The 15,926-nt window shown below is 46.8% G+C and overlaps 5 protein-coding genes across 5 annotated transcripts; 2 read left to right on the top strand and 3 right to left on the bottom strand.

The window, feature by feature from the left end:
- Positions 1-3,197: 3,197 nt before the first annotated feature.
- On the top strand, positions 3,198-3,907 carry FMAN_07340 (uncharacterized protein; the record flags this gene model as incomplete). Its single annotated transcript, XM_041830949.1, has 2 exons — positions 3,198-3,769; positions 3,823-3,907. The coding sequence occupies 2 exons, from the start codon at positions 3,198-3,200 to the stop codon at positions 3,905-3,907; spliced, it is 657 nt and encodes a 218-aa protein (XP_041681562.1).
- Positions 3,908-5,993: 2,086 nt separating this feature from the next.
- On the top strand, positions 5,994-7,659 carry FMAN_07339 (uncharacterized protein; the record flags this gene model as incomplete). Its single annotated transcript, XM_041830948.1, has 2 exons — positions 5,994-6,628; positions 6,681-7,659. 2 exons carry the CDS (start codon positions 5,994-5,996, stop codon positions 7,657-7,659), a joined length of 1,614 nt encoding a protein of 537 aa, XP_041681561.1.
- Positions 7,660-8,365: 706 nt separating this feature from the next.
- FMAN_07338 (uncharacterized protein) lies at positions 8,366-9,383 on the bottom strand (the record flags this gene model as incomplete). Its single annotated transcript, XM_041830947.1, has 3 exons — positions 8,366-8,765; positions 8,811-9,101; positions 9,157-9,383. The coding sequence occupies 3 exons, from the start codon at positions 9,381-9,383 to the stop codon at positions 8,366-8,368; spliced, it is 918 nt and encodes a 305-aa protein (XP_041681560.1).
- Positions 9,384-12,465: 3,082 nt separating this feature from the next.
- Positions 12,466-13,254, bottom strand: FMAN_07337 (uncharacterized protein; the record flags this gene model as incomplete). Its single annotated transcript, XM_041830946.1, has 1 exon — positions 12,466-13,254. One exon carries the CDS (start codon positions 13,252-13,254, stop codon positions 12,466-12,468), a length of 789 nt encoding a protein of 262 aa, XP_041681559.1.
- Positions 13,255-13,491: 237 nt separating this feature from the next.
- On the bottom strand, positions 13,492-15,584 carry FMAN_07336 (uncharacterized protein; the record flags this gene model as incomplete). The annotated part of the gene is made up of 4 exons (XM_041830945.1): positions 13,492-14,097; positions 14,148-14,463; positions 14,511-14,806; positions 14,859-15,584. The coding sequence occupies 4 exons, from the start codon at positions 15,582-15,584 to the stop codon at positions 13,492-13,494; spliced, it is 1,944 nt and encodes a 647-aa protein (XP_041681558.1).
- Between the last annotated feature and the right edge of the window lie 342 nt (positions 15,585-15,926).

The raw sequence follows: 15,926 nt of genomic DNA, 5'->3' as shown, positions 1-15,926 counted from the left end.
CATTACAGGTGCTATTCAATTGCGTATGACATTAATGTTATCCAGTAGTGTCGCTCATACTCGTGCTTTTAGCCTTGCCTCATAGGAATTTCATGTCGACTTAGCGGGGCGCTACCCACGGAATGGGCCGTCCCGAGGCTTAGAAGCCAAATCGTGTTCAGATGACACACTGTTTAAGCCATTCCTCGTACGCGTATACCGCGGGGAAATATACTCGAAATCCGTACGAATCAAGACGAGGCTGGTCATGAAATTTGAGCTCGCGCGTTTTCCTAGACGTGCACACCATACCGAGGCGCTGTTATCACTGCATGCCCGTGTCGATGTGTATTTTGAGGCCTCCTCAAGTCACATTTGCCCCAAACTTGAACGAATCAGACTTTGGTCAATGTTTCGCAAACCACTAAATTGTGGTCCTCCGCATACTTGCGGGAGGTCAGAAAAGGCGCCTCCCCCCAATTCCACCATCGACTTAGCACTCTGTATTGGACAAGGCGCTTGAGCTTTACCTTCAGCTTCTTGGCCCGATGCCGTCGGCCTCGCGCCCGCTTCTTTACAGCTCTTCTCTTGAGCTGCTTTTATCTGAATCTCGTTCGTATCGAGATACACGAGACTTGGGAAATAGTAGTCTGCGAGGTATATTGCTCTTGGTTATTGTCCTTGATGCCTGAGGGATTGAACTATGGTCGTCGCGAATGCGAATGCACCCAGCTAACAACCATGGCGCTGAGTTCTCGGTTAGGTAGCAATATTTGAGGCCCTCTCACTGGCATCGTATATGCGGAGTGACGCGCGACGGGCATTTCACATCATATGCATCACCATTCACTGTGAAAGTGCCGGTAGGAACAGCTGATCATAAAACTGACAATTCCCTTTTGTCACCTGCCACTGCTCTCTACGTTATTTTACCACCTATTCCACTTCATTCCTAGAGCATTGACCTATTATCGCAGCTACCACTGCGTCCATTCTGACATGCCGCGCAACAACTCTTGGAGGTGGTCTATGTATCCCCAGTTGCACAAAAAAGTATCGCCTTTACTCTCCGAGTCTGGCCTCCATTTTCGATTTCACGATATCGACGACGACAACACATGTACTGAGACATACGACACGACCGTGATGGGCAGGTTCACTTGCAACAACCGCAGATGCGCGACCAATGGTTGGTCGAGTAAGAAGATCGCGGTTACCATCCGGATGTACGATAACAAGCGATACAACGCCAGAGTCTACAGTCAGCACTGTAAAGCATGCAACAGTCCCAGTCGAGCTTTCCTAAATGGTGATTCGTATGCGGATCGAGTGGCATACCGTATTAAGAAGTGGAACGGAATAGACCTGGTCCCGCCTGCCTACTCCGGAGAGTTTAGGGGAGAACATGAGACAGACCTGTGCGAGGGATGTAGGGCTGGCCATTGCACGTTAAGATAGATCAGAACATGTTGTCTACGCACTCTGAAATTCCGTTGTGGCGCGGTCAAGCAATTGCGAACTCCTGAATAGGTACAAGTATGTACTGATCAACTTTATTTTGACTTTAGTCTTTTAGCCTGGTCTGTCAGTGTCGTATTCTACATGCGCTTGGACATTGTCAACCGAATCTCTTTGAACGACGGTTGCAAAATGCTTTGGCTTCAACTCATTTTGTCTATTAACATGCAATGTACTTCATAAGGTAATGGCAAAATGCACATGAAACTACAAATTGAAACATGCATTTCTATTTCAGCGACATGAGCCACAATTGGCGAGTGCTGCGGGGGCTTGGCGATTTGTCGAAGGACACGTCGCACATGCGAGCATTTCGTTCCTACCACTTTGGTTGTAGAGTAGAACAAGATGTGGTTTCTCAGTCGTCTGACCTTAGTTGAAAACCAAAGGTCCTATAGTCAACCGTTAGCACGTAAAAGTTAGTCCAGGACGCTATTTTTCTCCTGGACCTTTCTTTCATGATCTTCGTAGAGGAGGAAACTCTAGATTTTCTGATGAAAAGCAAGCAAGCACTCTAAATCATGATAGTAGATAGGAATGGATGGCTGGCCTCATTCAATAATGAAGAGAAATGGAGCGTTCACTTGACGGGCGCATGGGCTGTCCGAGAGCCCTGTTTACTAGTCAGTCAAAGCAGGCATAATGGCGTCGAATTCAGTCAAACTGGATTGGGTTAAGTCATGTTATGTCATAGCAGGACAGTCATGTGCTCAGAGCGCGACAAACCTCTAGGGACCGAGCCGATGGATTCCCGTCGGTTCTCTCATAACTCTGTAACAGTTTCTATCCCTGTTCAGTGGCCTCGATCTCACACAGTAACTACCAACAGTCGACGACATGGCATCGCAAGAGGAGCCGATAATCCAATCCGTAAGTCGAATATCTTTCTTTCTATGTCAGGGACCATTCGCGAAGTTACCCAGTATCGTAAACTTAAGAATGAAGACCAGGAGATTATTGACCAATCGTCCTTGTTCGTTAACTGGTCTCTTTTTCACAGGATCCTCATGTCGTTGGAAGCCTAGACAGTGAACAGAACGATGAAGCTGATTCGATTGCCAATAGCGCAAGGTCAGTCAACCGACGCTTTACCGTCACTACTTTTGCTGATTTGACGTTTGCACAACAGCCTGAGGGACTCTACGGCATCAATAACCTCCAGTATTCTAAGCTACCGCACCATCAATGGTCGGAAGTATCAATCTTCCAAAACCACCGAGTACTGGTAGTATGGCCTCACACCGCTCCATCCATCAAACCTTTACCCCTTTGATTCGCAATACTAATGAATTACTTGTTTTTTGTACTAGGGCTCCTACGGACGATCAACATGTAGAGGGCTTTGACGTAGCGTAAGTTGTCTTACTTTCGCTCTCCGGTTCAGACACTCACTCGTGCTTCATCAGCCATCATTTTACCACGATGCTTCTCGATGATAAGCTATTCTCTGCCCCAGTTGTGGATAATCCCCAAGTAAGCGACTCGTTGAGATCAAACTTTAGACATCGGCACTGATTTATCCCCGGCTATTTTGGACGTTGGAACTGGTACAGGCATCTGGGCAATGTGAGTTGATGAAGGGATTCCAATGCTCCTCCAGGCCTAAATGTATCTAATGTCGATATGCTAGTGACGTGGCGGACGAATACCCCTCAGCTGAAGTCATCGGCACGGATATTTCAGCAGTTCAACCGGACTGGATGCCTCCGAATTGCCACTTTCAGATCGACGATGCCCAATTGGACTGGACATTTAAGCCGAATTACTTCGACCTCATCCACACGCGTTATCTCTATGGGGCCATTGACGACTGGCATAAGTTCTACCGACAAGCGCTCACTCACCTCAAACCCGGCAGTTATTTCGAGCATATTGACTTTGATCTTGAAACGCGGTCAGAAAACCCAAAGTTCAAGGATGATCCAGAGCATGTCTTCAAGAAGTGGGCATCCTTGTTTTTTGAGGCCGGTGACAAAGCCGGGCGTACTTTTAGGTGGCCTGTCGGCGGTCAACATGTCGAAGAGATGAGAAAGACAGGATTTGTCGATGTCGTACACAAGCAGTGGAAGGTACCCATCGGCGGATGGCCACGCGACCCGAGGCTGAAGAAGATTGGGCTATACAACGGACATTACATCGACCAATCTCTCGAAGGCTATGCTGTTTATCCCATTGGACAGATTCTGGGCTGGAGCTTCGACGAGGTTACCGTGCTTGTCAGCAAGATGCGGAATGCTATTCGCGACCCAAAGTCTTTACCTTACTTGATTGTGTATGTCCAAATTGCCAAATGCCTCGACCCCATTTGACTAACTTGCTTTTTAGCCACTCCGTGGTTGGTCGAAAGCCAGAAAATGCGGTTTCACTGGCTCAATCACCTGAGACCTTGAGTTCTCCGGCCAGTAATTGAGCTGAGGGTAAGAATAGGATGGTGCAATGGTGTTCTCCGGCTTGACAACGATAACATTACTCAGACCCGCGATATTTGAGCAGTAAAGGGACGATACACAAACAAGCCAAAGAACTAGAGGGTTGGGATCTCGCGGGTCTAGGAAAAGCTTCGTTCTGCGCAATTGCTGGCGAATCTCACGGAATAAGAGATAGGCGTAGCGGCTTAGAAAAGACATTAGAGGATTTACAAGAGGCAATAAAGACCTCGAGTTGATCCTACTGCTTTTTACACACTGGTACTTATATTGAAACAGTTTGCAAACCATGATATAGATAAAACGTGATAGTATTCTCTCGCCATTATGTCTCTTGCGGCATACAAACAAACGAGGTCATTACTGGAGCCAAATCATATCCCTCCATCCTCTTCAACATTCTGTTACTCTTCCCTCTTCACATGTACTGCACCCACATGGGCCGCTGCAAGATTAGCATAATTTATTTTCCTTGCTATGAATGAACTCCAACGGCTCATCTCCACAACTGTCTCAAACTCTGAATGGCTCTATCCACGCCACTGAGACAACCACCAACTCAAAAGATCTTGCGCAAGGTGCAAATGATAGAGAGCATTACTGTACTCGCAACGAGTTATCACCAAACAAGACTCGTTCGGTTTCAGAAAATCATGCGCAAAGCACAGAAGACGAAGTGCTTTTTCATGTGCAGGGGATTCGAACATGAGCTGGTCCCCGTCACTGTCTGAAAACAGTCGATTATCGAGAACAGGTCTGTTCGCGCCTAGTTCCAGGTGGCTCTCTGCGAAACGTAGATGGAAAAGGACGCCCTCATCCTCAAGAGAATCAAGCACCTTCTCTGAGTGGTTTCCAGGAGTAACCAGATAATCTATAGCTATGACAAATGGATGTTTGTTATTGAGTGAGGGTCTAGCGTGATCTATATGTCCTCCACCAGATGCTACATTCGTTCGATACCCCTCACTAAATGGGTTTCCCTGACTGGCATAAGCGGATGGAACTCTAGGACCACCAGGATATTCCATTTCGGCATATATCATGTCGACGTCCTGGGTGACCATGTCTGAGTATTCTACCGTACTTGACTGACTCAACATATTCATACCGAGCCGCGAAGGGACTAAGATCGCGTGCCAATGAATGCTTTAGACGCGTTCTCGAAGCACAAAAATCACCGACCGAAGAATTGCCACCTCAGATTACAGTGCCTTTCTGAGGCATATGATGATACTCTGCTTGGTAGTGCAAGAATTACGCGACGTATACGAGAAGGATTGATTACGATCGAGGGCTACGACACCGTTCAGATGTTCTGGAAAAAAGACTTCATTAGATAAAGCTATACCTAGCAGGTGCCACAGCACTGTAATGATAGGACTCTAGACCATTGAACTCATACGTACGTTTATCTTAACTTGTGGTTGTTGGCGGCTCAATCATGAATGATGCCGGAGGGAGGAACGCAGGGCTGAGTGAGGATCGACGCGATCTTTATGTAGTCGCTCACTGGGGTCGCGTTGTCACGTGGTCACTTGTCATGCTCCTGCCTCAATATCTTCCATTGGGCGCTTCAGAACTGTTACGCCAACTGCATGCGTAGATTTCTCGACCTTTCGGTGGGCTGTCCAACGAGAAGGAGAAAAAGTGAGAGATGTGTGGTCATTCTTGCTACCTCGACCTGCCTCAATCTCGGTATCATTAGCGATTTCGATACTCCGGTATGAAGTCAGATCTACTTGTGTGATCTATGCCACCATTGTATGACTTCTTGACGAATGACCGTATCTTGATGGCAATCTGCCGCAACCCCGCACCTTCGCTGTTGACCAGGCTGTTGGCAACCCAACCAACAGTTCTGTACATCTGCACGTATCTATAATGTGATGGGAGGCCCACCAAATGACCAGATTTGGCTATCTAAGCTGGCCAAAGGTCACGGGCTCAGTCGATCAGGCTGCCGTCACTTCCTACGTCTCTGCTGCCTAATATTATGCCTCTCCCATCCCAACGTACTCGCGCTGGTCTTAATGGTACAACTGCGTCTTGCAGGCACAGTCCTAAACCACAATGCCACCAACTGATGGAAACCCAGCCAGGGAGCTGCTGCCTCGCCCGGACGCGTCAGGGTCCATCCGCCAATTAGTATCCTTACTTAATCAGTACTGTTCTGAGGGTAGTTTCGATACCTTGGAGGCGGTTGTTGGAGAGAATGAAAATCTTAAACGAGACATTGCGAAGCTCCAAACCGCATACGATACGAACATACAAGCACTGTCCCGGCATCAGGTTGAGACTAAAAGACAAAAGGACGATTTCGAAAAGCAACTGAGCTCCCAGAGAGCACAGGATGAGGCAACCCTCAAAGCAAAGCGAGCAGCCGAGGATAGTGTCAAGAAACACAAAGCTGAACTGGCGGCGCTGCAAGACAAGCTCGAAGTCCAGTCGTCATCTGCCAAACAGTTGATGAATGAGATCAAGAAAAAAGAGTCCACGATCAGCTCTCTCGAGGCTTCCAAAGCATCACAGCAGCAAAAGATGACGAAAGCCGAACAGGAGCTGGCAACACTGAGAAGCGCGCAAGAGTCTATGCAATCACGCATAGATGACTTGACCAACAACTTAGAGGAAGCGCACGGAAGATTGATGACGTTTCATTCCATCATGGTCAAACTTGATAAGTTTGAGGCCAGAAGAGCTGAAGTGTACGTTGGAGCTGGAGTGCTACTCTGGTCAATCACTAATATACTTGAGTAGGGGAGATGCTTTAGACAGTATACTCAACAATGGTCTCGGTTTTGTGGAATCATCCATAGGCGTTGCTCTAGACGACACATGCTTGACCGACATGGGAATGTGGGGAAGGGTTCGGAATCACGCTTCGATCCAGCGTACTATCCCACTGCCTGCTTCTAACTCTCCGGCCGCCAAGCAAATGAGAGTTGCTGCCGGTCTTCGAATATATAGCATGGCCCTCGTCGACAATGTCTTTAGATCAACCTACCTCACCCAGACCAATGACCTTGATGATGTTCTACGGGACTTGGAGACAGAAGACCCACTGCATGAGGCTTTCGCACGCGCGGTTCTGTTAAAGATACAGCCAGCGAGACAAGCTCGAACGAGGGAAGTTCGCGTCAAGATGGTCGTTGACCAAGTATCAGACGCCATCGCCGACCTGGTCCCCATTTCGCGGCGAGAAGGCTTCGAGGCACATCTGCGTCAGGTTTCGACGGCGGCATGCAATGCCTGGTCAGTTGTTCAGCAGCTACTGGAACCAGTTCGTCCGGTTCTTTTCTCGCATATGTCTGATGATTGGGTGGCATTCCCGCCATCAACAGCCCAGCGCAACAGCAAGGCTGGGCCGTCTAGCGATGCTCGGGAGCCCTTGGTAACAAAGGCAGAGAAATCGGATCGGCAAGGCCAATCGCCTAGAACTGAATCTCAATCAGTGGAAACAGACGACATCATACAAGTTGTCTGGCCGGCATTCTCTATCCCATCTTCCCAACAGGAGGATGATGTCGGTTATCAAGTTCCAGAAATGGTTCACCGAGGGTACGTGATCACACGGTCGCAAATCAAGGAGGCGGAGAACGAGATGTCTCGTAGGAGTGCGAGAAAGAACGCAAGGCAGAACAGTGCACCAAGCTCTGCACAGAAGAAGAGGCGAGATTCGGCAGTTTTTTTATCCAAGGGTTTCTCGACCGGTGTCGGTACCGAAAAGGGCCACTGAAGTAGTTCAACGCTGCTGTTCATTTGAGTATGATGCTATACACGCCAGCGCAGCTAGTGGCGGCGTGCTTTCTGGTTTCCAATGCATGTTTCCTTTCATCAGACTGCTCAGTGTGGTTCCTTGTTGTTTGTTTAGTAGCACAATCATACATAGCAGCTGTCCTCAAACATTTAATTGCGATCTTGAAAAGAACAAGATGAGAAAATGCTGAAAGGAGCAAGAAACAGTGATTTACCTCTGGTATAGCCAATACTGCAATGTGGCTATTGTTATAATGCCACTCACAAAGTATGAGCTCGGCGGGCTAGGCTTAGTGGAGGAGACAGACAGTACAATGCCTCAAAAATCGGCGCTGCTCACCAGCTATGGTCACGTATGCAATGATTACGGCGCATAAGTTAGATCTGGAAACCCAGCGCTTGTGTTGGCGTTTCAGATATCGATATCTAGGGACGTAGCAGTGACTTCGTTGGACGTGAGAGTGAGGGGACCACGAGACTATCAACATTGCAATGGGGTTCGGTTCTAGCTATCATGTGTGTAAATCTAGGATTTTGCAAGTTCAAATGGCCTACAGCAACCCCGATGAGCCTACTCATTATGAATCGACCAAGTTTCTTTCTCGGCACGCCATTGTCTTCTAATGTAGAAGGCGTAACGCTCATGGGCCCAGCTCCTAAGCCGTTGTGTGGTAGTTCTACTCATTTCAAGCCATCCGCATACAGGTGTTCTCCAGCATAGTGGTCCATTCTCCAATCCTGCCTGTATGAAAATGATTGAGATGCTGTTGGAAGTGATCTATGCGGTAGAATCTTTTAGAACTGTTGCATTCCCCAATCTTATGAACCCGCTGTAAGTGTTCAATCTCGATGTCACTGAGACTCGGCCCTGCCCGTATAAATTCATCCCCACAGAAGCCACAAATATCAGTGTCTTCAGGACGGTATAGTGAAATGTAAAACGCTTGATGATACTCAGAGATCGCTGGGCAAGACCATGAGCTGCGGCGTATATGGAGCGAATTTTCGTGACGCTTGGCTTCGTTCTTGTTTTTAAAGCGGCTTCCACAAAATGAACATTCGTGCTGGGTATCGTTTTCATGGTTACTAGTCGTCAATCAGATGCCAATATAATATACAGACCTGACTTACATGAGTTCCTCGAGCGTGCTGAACCTCTTGCGCCTCTTTGGGCAGCATTTACACAAGAAACCTGGTGCCTTAGATTTATTGCCTTTCTGACAGCCAGTCGGCTCATGTTTATGGCTTAGGGACGTCCTCTGGGTGGGATTTGAGCCTGGGCGTGCACAAGGCGGCGAGCAGAGATGATAACCTGAGTCAAGCTTCTTTTTGAGGTCATCTCCCTCAATTTCCGCCGGGGATTGGAACTTGAAGCGGCGGTGTTGAAGACCAAAAGCTGGAGGAATGAAGCAATATGCATTGCTTAGTGCCACTTTCAGTTCAACTGACTCAACAATAATACAGAGTTGAACTTTACCTATTATCCGGATAAAATCTGACATCGTCATTCCCCTGGCCATCAATAATGGTCCTTTGAAGCGAAGATGGTGCAGAGGGTAGAGTACATACGAGCATGGCGAACTTGGTAGATAACTTCAATGCAGGTAGTACTGAGCGGGACGCGACCCTCGGAAAGGCCCGAGATATAACCTGGGTGATTTGATAAAGCGACGGGAGGAGGTGTCTTTCCTCTTTCACAGACATACCAGCGACATCCTCCAATGAGTTTTTACACGCCGATGCCCACGCCAGCCGTTCGTTACTTGCGAACTCTCCAATCAGTGCTTTATCTGTCCTGAGTTATTATAGGTACACCTACCAATGATGCTTGCGCACGCCATCCTTGTCGGCGATCTTGTGCTTATGAACTCACCAATCAGATGTATCTGGATACCGTCTTGGTGTAAATCAAGGCCAGTTTCCTCAAGAACAGTAGAAGCCTGCCCCTTCGAGCATAAATAGCTAAGTCATAAATCGCTGAAGAGGTAGATTACAGCCGCGTTCAGCTTGATTCTTCACCTTGACACATCCTACCACTTTTCCGTGCCTGGCTCGTCGCAGAAAATGCATCCCAGTCGAAGACTCTGTGCGCCTGTCTACTTTGGCCCTGAGACAATAAGGGACTCTGCTATAATATGGCTCAAAGCACTACGGAATCTCAAATCAAGTCAACAATGGGTTGATGATTCCACGATATTCTTAAATGAGGATGGATCTTTCTCACATAAAGTGATCAGAGAAGGATCCTTTAAAGTGCAGGCGCAGAAAGTTTCTCTATTTCTGGCAAACCTCTTTTCCCCATCTAAAGCCTCAAAGGGAGAACAGAGACTACATAATGCTCGACGTCGACTGCTAGTGTCACTTCTTGCCCATGCATGGCTCTGGAGAAGGCCTAGAGTGTTAGATGATAGAGGCAATCCGGTCGCTTTTAAAGAAAGGGAAGTACTTGCCCCTGAGGATATTCTAGACTTCCTTGGTAAAGCTCGAGCTCGCAAGGCGAGTTATACCCATAAAGATATACATGACTTTCTGTCACATATAAAGGTGGTAGCTTTACATGAGGATATGTCCAAGTGGAATATAACGGGGGTTGTTGCATGCCTGAGGTGGGATCAGTCCCATAACCTACATGATGGGGGGCCATGGTGTTCTTGCCGGCTCGAGAAGAAAGGCCCCCCACCACCTTATGACGAAATTTGTCCGAACATTAAGGAGGGAGAAAGCGCAGGGTACGAGAAAATGAAGTACTTGCAGTAGTGGTAGAGGGGGTCGCGACGTCTAGACTACCTAGTATAATACCTACCTGTACCTAGTCAATAAATACTCACTTCATGAACTTCTCACGAGACTGTGGCCAATATTGACCTGAGGAAGACCTGTATTCCAGATAACACCGCCATGCACGAGGGAAGAGAGGGCTAATGAAAGAGATTATGCATAAAGTGTATCTGATAGAACATATTTGACCCCGTATAACCCTACGCCCCTAGACATATATCCAATGTACGGTATGCTGTAAAAGCCTGCATCAGTGCAAGTATATGCACACATATAGCACATAAAATCGATATATGGAAGATCTGATGTGAGCTGAACCAGATATCGAAATAGCCTGGGGCAAAACACTCAGGGATTCGAAACTACACTTTGAGGTTAGAGATAGAAATGCTGAGGGGGAGAGACACATACTGTATAAAGGGCACAGCCCACTCCGTATAGAAGGAGTTCAATAAGATACCATTTCATACCCGAATATTTAAGCATATATTCTAACCCATAGATCTGCGTACCATGTAGTAAAGGGATAAAAGCAGATGCACTAAATGCTATATAGGCAGTAACTCTTATCTTACGCCATTGTAAGGTCCTAAACTTAGGTATAGAGACAAGGGCTGCTAGAATAGATCCGCAAAATATAACCTAATGACCTGGTTAGTTGGAATTAAAGGTATGCTTAAATAGGCTGGGTATCAAACAATAGTCCAATGAATCTTCTGTAGAACTGGATTACAGTTAAAGATATAATAGATCCCAGGGATAAAGGTGCCAATAGTAATAATAATAATCCCTAGTAAATCCATTTGGTGCCAGAAGTGACTTCCGGTAAGATGGTACATAGTGCTGAAAATCAGGCAGCTCTCAGCAGAACAGAAGAAGATACTAAACATAGTAAAATCAGTTCTTATATAGATAGTTCGGAGAATAGAGGTTGCTAAGAATGGCAGAAGTATAGCGCTGATCAAGTGGGTATATATATTGCAAGTCTCATTATGCAAGAAAGCAAGGCTTTTAACAGCTTGTAGATAGTCTGCTTCTAGACGATAGCCGGTGAGGATGTACTTATTATCTCGCCGCCACTTGGGAGCATCGTGTAACGTGACGGTCTGATACATATCATGCGGCACTGCTTGAGCTTGGGGATGTGTAGCTTTCTTGGGTCCTTGGGTAATTGCGTTAGAATCAGGGAGTTAAGTAAGGATATGAAAGAAGCAGTACTGAATGCACGAAGAAGAAAAACGGCTGTTCGCGGCAGCGTTAAATGACAGAGCAAACCACATTCGAGATTTCCCAGCTGAAGATCGGGGCCTTTTGTACACACTTTTCCAATGACGGGAATCCTTCCGGCTCATGATAAACGCGCTCTTCCCATTTACCTCAAGGCGCTATCGAAGTGGAAGCCGAAGCAATGACTTGTAGCCTGCATATCAGATGCAGATGCTTATTAGTTCACCTTGTTGTAGGTTGGGAAAATGTACACCCCGAGATCTCATGGAGTAGATAGACACACTCCGGCATCCAGATAGATCAACCAATAATCAGCCATTTTCACCAAAAGCCCCGTAGGCCGAGGTTTTATGTTCACTCCTCATGAACTCGCCAATAAGCGCTTGACGAGGAGCCAGACGACATTCTGTCGACACACTCTAGCAGCCAGCCAAACAACAATGACTTATACACCAACCCCCTCATAGCCTCGCCAATCCACGCTTGATCATGATCTGTGAGTCCCTGAGCACGATCTCCATGGTATTTGAGATCAGTACGACTGGCTCAGATCCAACCAAGCTCATCTAGATTGTTTTGCTTACCAGCTGCCCGTTTCAGTCTATGGATCTGTCAGAGCAGACTCCAACCGATCTTCTGGCAAGATATCATCTTGCAAAAAGCCAAGCCTACAGGACGGCTTGGATTGGCTCCGTGAGGAAATGGGGCATAATCCGAATATTTTCATATAACAAGAACAACGTGATACTGTTCAGCTGTCTTCGTATTACTCGGCTTGAAGTTAACTAAATTGGATCGGAAATGAACTGTCTAGTTGATCCATCAAATTATCCAACTTTCCTAACCAGCATGTGTCTGTAGGTCCTACGGCGCTAACTGCTTGTCGGAGACTGAGGATGGCTTGTAATAGATCTTGTGTACTGCCAGTCTGTTGAAATCGGAGATCAAATGCAAGACCTAGATTGTAGATCCGGGCTGGGTAGCCTGGATCTCGTTCTGATGTCGCAAGCACAGCTTCCTGGGCAAAATGTATCGCTTCATCAATGTCCTGCGAGCTGCTTGTTTTCTCATACAGAACGCAGAGCAAGTAGGCCAAGTTGTTTGCCCAAACAGCAAAGTCATGTTGTTCTCGTGAAGATGCCACGATAGCTTGACGGAATAGTCCAATTGCGTGCTCCAAGTCCCATATCGACCCAGTGAACTCGAATCGGTGGTTGTATATTATTCCTAGATTGCTTACCCAGCTCGGATAGTCGCCATGATCATCAGGTGTTGCCGCGACTGCTTGCCGGGCCACAGTTGTCGCTTCCTCCAAGTCGTTGATTGTGCCGTTTCGTTCATACCGATAAATCAGTACGGTTCCAAGGTTTGCCGCTTGTTCTGCCCACTCCGGGCCGTCTTTTGCAGTAAAATCAACGAGCCTCCGAGCACATGCAATTGCCAATTCAAGATCTTGACTGCGGCTGGCCTCATGGTATTCGTCAACGGCTTTGGTGACGAGGCATGAGAGAAAGTTGAACTCGCCATCTTCGCTGATCTCCAATTTCCGCAACAGATACGGCAGACTCATCGCTTCAGGCTACTATTAAAGTAGGTACACAAGAAGTATTAAAGTTAACAAGAATAAGTCGAACTACCTTATATGAGACATGTTTTTTTTTCTTTTTGTTTTTGGGAATTAAGGACTACTTAAATATTGAGAAGGGGGCTCTAGCGAATCAGAGACGCATTTCCTGGATAAAGTCATAGGGTGTCGATGTATCTGGGCCAGCCAATCAACAACACTACCTCTTCTAGCCATTGAACATCACTGATCGTCGCTAACTCTGATTTCGATGCCTCCAAACTGCGCTAAAACACGCAGGCCAATAACACATGACGGATTCCACGTGTGCTTGGTGTCACAATCTGTCGTGGTATCCGAAGCTGTGTCAGAGTCAGACTCGGTTTCGGAGTCAGACTCAGACTCAGATTTGAACTCGCTGTCATGTGTCATAATTTCAGGAAATGAGCCTGAAAGACTCTTTTTCAATCTAGTAGGCAGGACCTGCATTGATGTAGGACCTTTCCCTGCTGCAGTGGTTATTAGATTCTCGCCATCAATCTCTCCTGCCTTGGCGTGTGCGAGGCCATATGACCTCCCAGTTTGTCTGAGCTTGGCAGGGTTCATATATGCTGCAAGACATACCATCTTCTCGATGGGCATGTATAGTTCGTCTCGTTCTGCCACAATCTTGGGTATGATTTCGTATATCCCAGCCTCAAGCGTGAGCTCGCAATTTACAGACCGTGTATCTAAGTGATGGATGGGCTGCACTTGGCAGATGGGCGTTCTATTTCCCAGTAATCTTAATCTAAAGTGAATTGTGAATTCGTATTCGCCTTTGAGATCTTGGAAGTACCGGTCATCTAGCTAGTATCTCACTGTAAGTTGGTTGGTAACAGCATTTCGATTAAACATACCTGGGAAAGAACCAGAACTACCATGCCATCTTGTGGAAGTTCAAGGATGAACCTCCTTTTTAAATAATCTCCTAGCCAGGGGACGCTAACATTCATCCACTGCTGTGTTATCATCCACTGTCGATCGAAGAGGCGAGTCTTATAGATCCAGTGGAAGTTGTCCAACATATCTTGAAAGGACATCCAAAACGTGCCATCATCTCCGAATTTGTGCTGTAATTTCTCCATCATGAAAGGGGTCCAGCTTTCAGAGCCATCAGACCAAGCTCCAACCCAATCTCCATAACCACTTGGGCACCTCTGACCCCATGGATTACTACTGAGTCAGTACAACATAGTAAAGGGTCTCAAATATAGGCATACCGGATCTTCACCAGTGAAACTGTGTCTCCGAGCTCGTCTTCCACCTGAATAGCCTCAAGCACAGTGTAGTCATGCCTCAAAACAAGGCCATTTCTATAGCTATCACCTTGGCTGCCGGTAGAAAGACTGAAGAGAAGGTTTCCCTCCCCTATCGTGAGGAATTCGCACCAAAGTCGTTCTTTGTAGAGAAGCATATCGCCTCTGATTACAGTAGTAACTCCACCAGTGAGGTCCTCAACTGCCCTGCCCGCCCAGCCGCTGTCAAGTGCTGCATAATCACCATGAACTTTAGCGAACTAGGGAATAGAGTTATATTGGATCAATAGGCCTGTTTTGAGGGCTACTTACCGCTTTCTCCAGTAGTGGTAACCATGTCTCGTCAGTACCTCCACATTTCGCAAAGAAAAGAGCATCAGAGCCTGTCTGTTTGTGCTTCCTATAGGCCAGAGACATCCTCCCTGTAGTATCATATACGTCACTATTGAAATCCTTTTCACAAAGGTATAGATTATCATCCACGACAGTAGAGATCCATTCACCATCTCGATAGAAAACAAATCCATAAACACCGCAATTCTCATCACGGGCCACGCAGATCTTTTCTAACAGGTCCTTTCGGCGACTTACGGCAGCCAGACCAGCGAGCCACCAACAGTTTTTACTATTTCCTTGTTTTATGTCCGAGTTGAAACCGTTTGATACAAATTGCGGATTCTTGAAGATCCACGGTATCCTATGAACAGAGCCGGGGCGGTCACATAAGTCCACATCGTCTCTTATAATGCCAAAAAGACAATTATCATCGTTCGAAGAGAAGTCTCGATCAATATCGAATTCGGGGTCACTGAATTTATTGTTGGTGTGCTCGCACTCCCGGACGATAGCCTGTACATCCTGTCGACATTGTTGAGCTGCAGCATCGTATGTTGCACTGGGCAATCGAGAGGGGATGGCGGCGTCGGCAAGTAAGGACTCATGAAGCCCAGGGGGAAAGATGGAAAACACGTTTCCTGATTGTCTGCCGCAGTAATTGTACCAGAACTTGAATAATACATCTTGAGTGCTAATAGACATTGTGCTTAGTCGATTGGGATTGAGTGCCAACAGAGTGTATACGCGGCTATAAAAGAGGCAAAGACAAGGCCTGGGCCACTCCTGGTTTAGGCATTTAATATACTCCATGTCTCAATACTGGAATAAGAAAATCGCTTTTTTTGTTGCATGCAGTTCGAGGGAGATGTATGATTCTGAAATCTACATTTTGATAACAGCATTTACCAGAGGCGCTTCGAGCCTTGAATCACGTAGCTCTTTGCCGGCTCAGCTACCAACCAGTTTCTGGCTACAAACATGCTCATTTCTAGGTAGCTACAACTATGACTAGGTAAGTACTTCGCATAACAAGGTACACTCTGC

This window comes from Fusarium mangiferae (genome assembly GCF_900044065.1).
Source record: "Fusarium mangiferae strain MRC7560 genome assembly, contig: FMAN_scaffold005, whole genome shotgun sequence".
Classification (NCBI taxonomy): Eukaryota; Fungi; Ascomycota; class Sordariomycetes; order Hypocreales; family Nectriaceae; genus Fusarium; species Fusarium mangiferae.
Note: the sequence above shows the minus strand (reverse complement) of the source record. Positions and strands in the feature narration are given on the sequence as shown.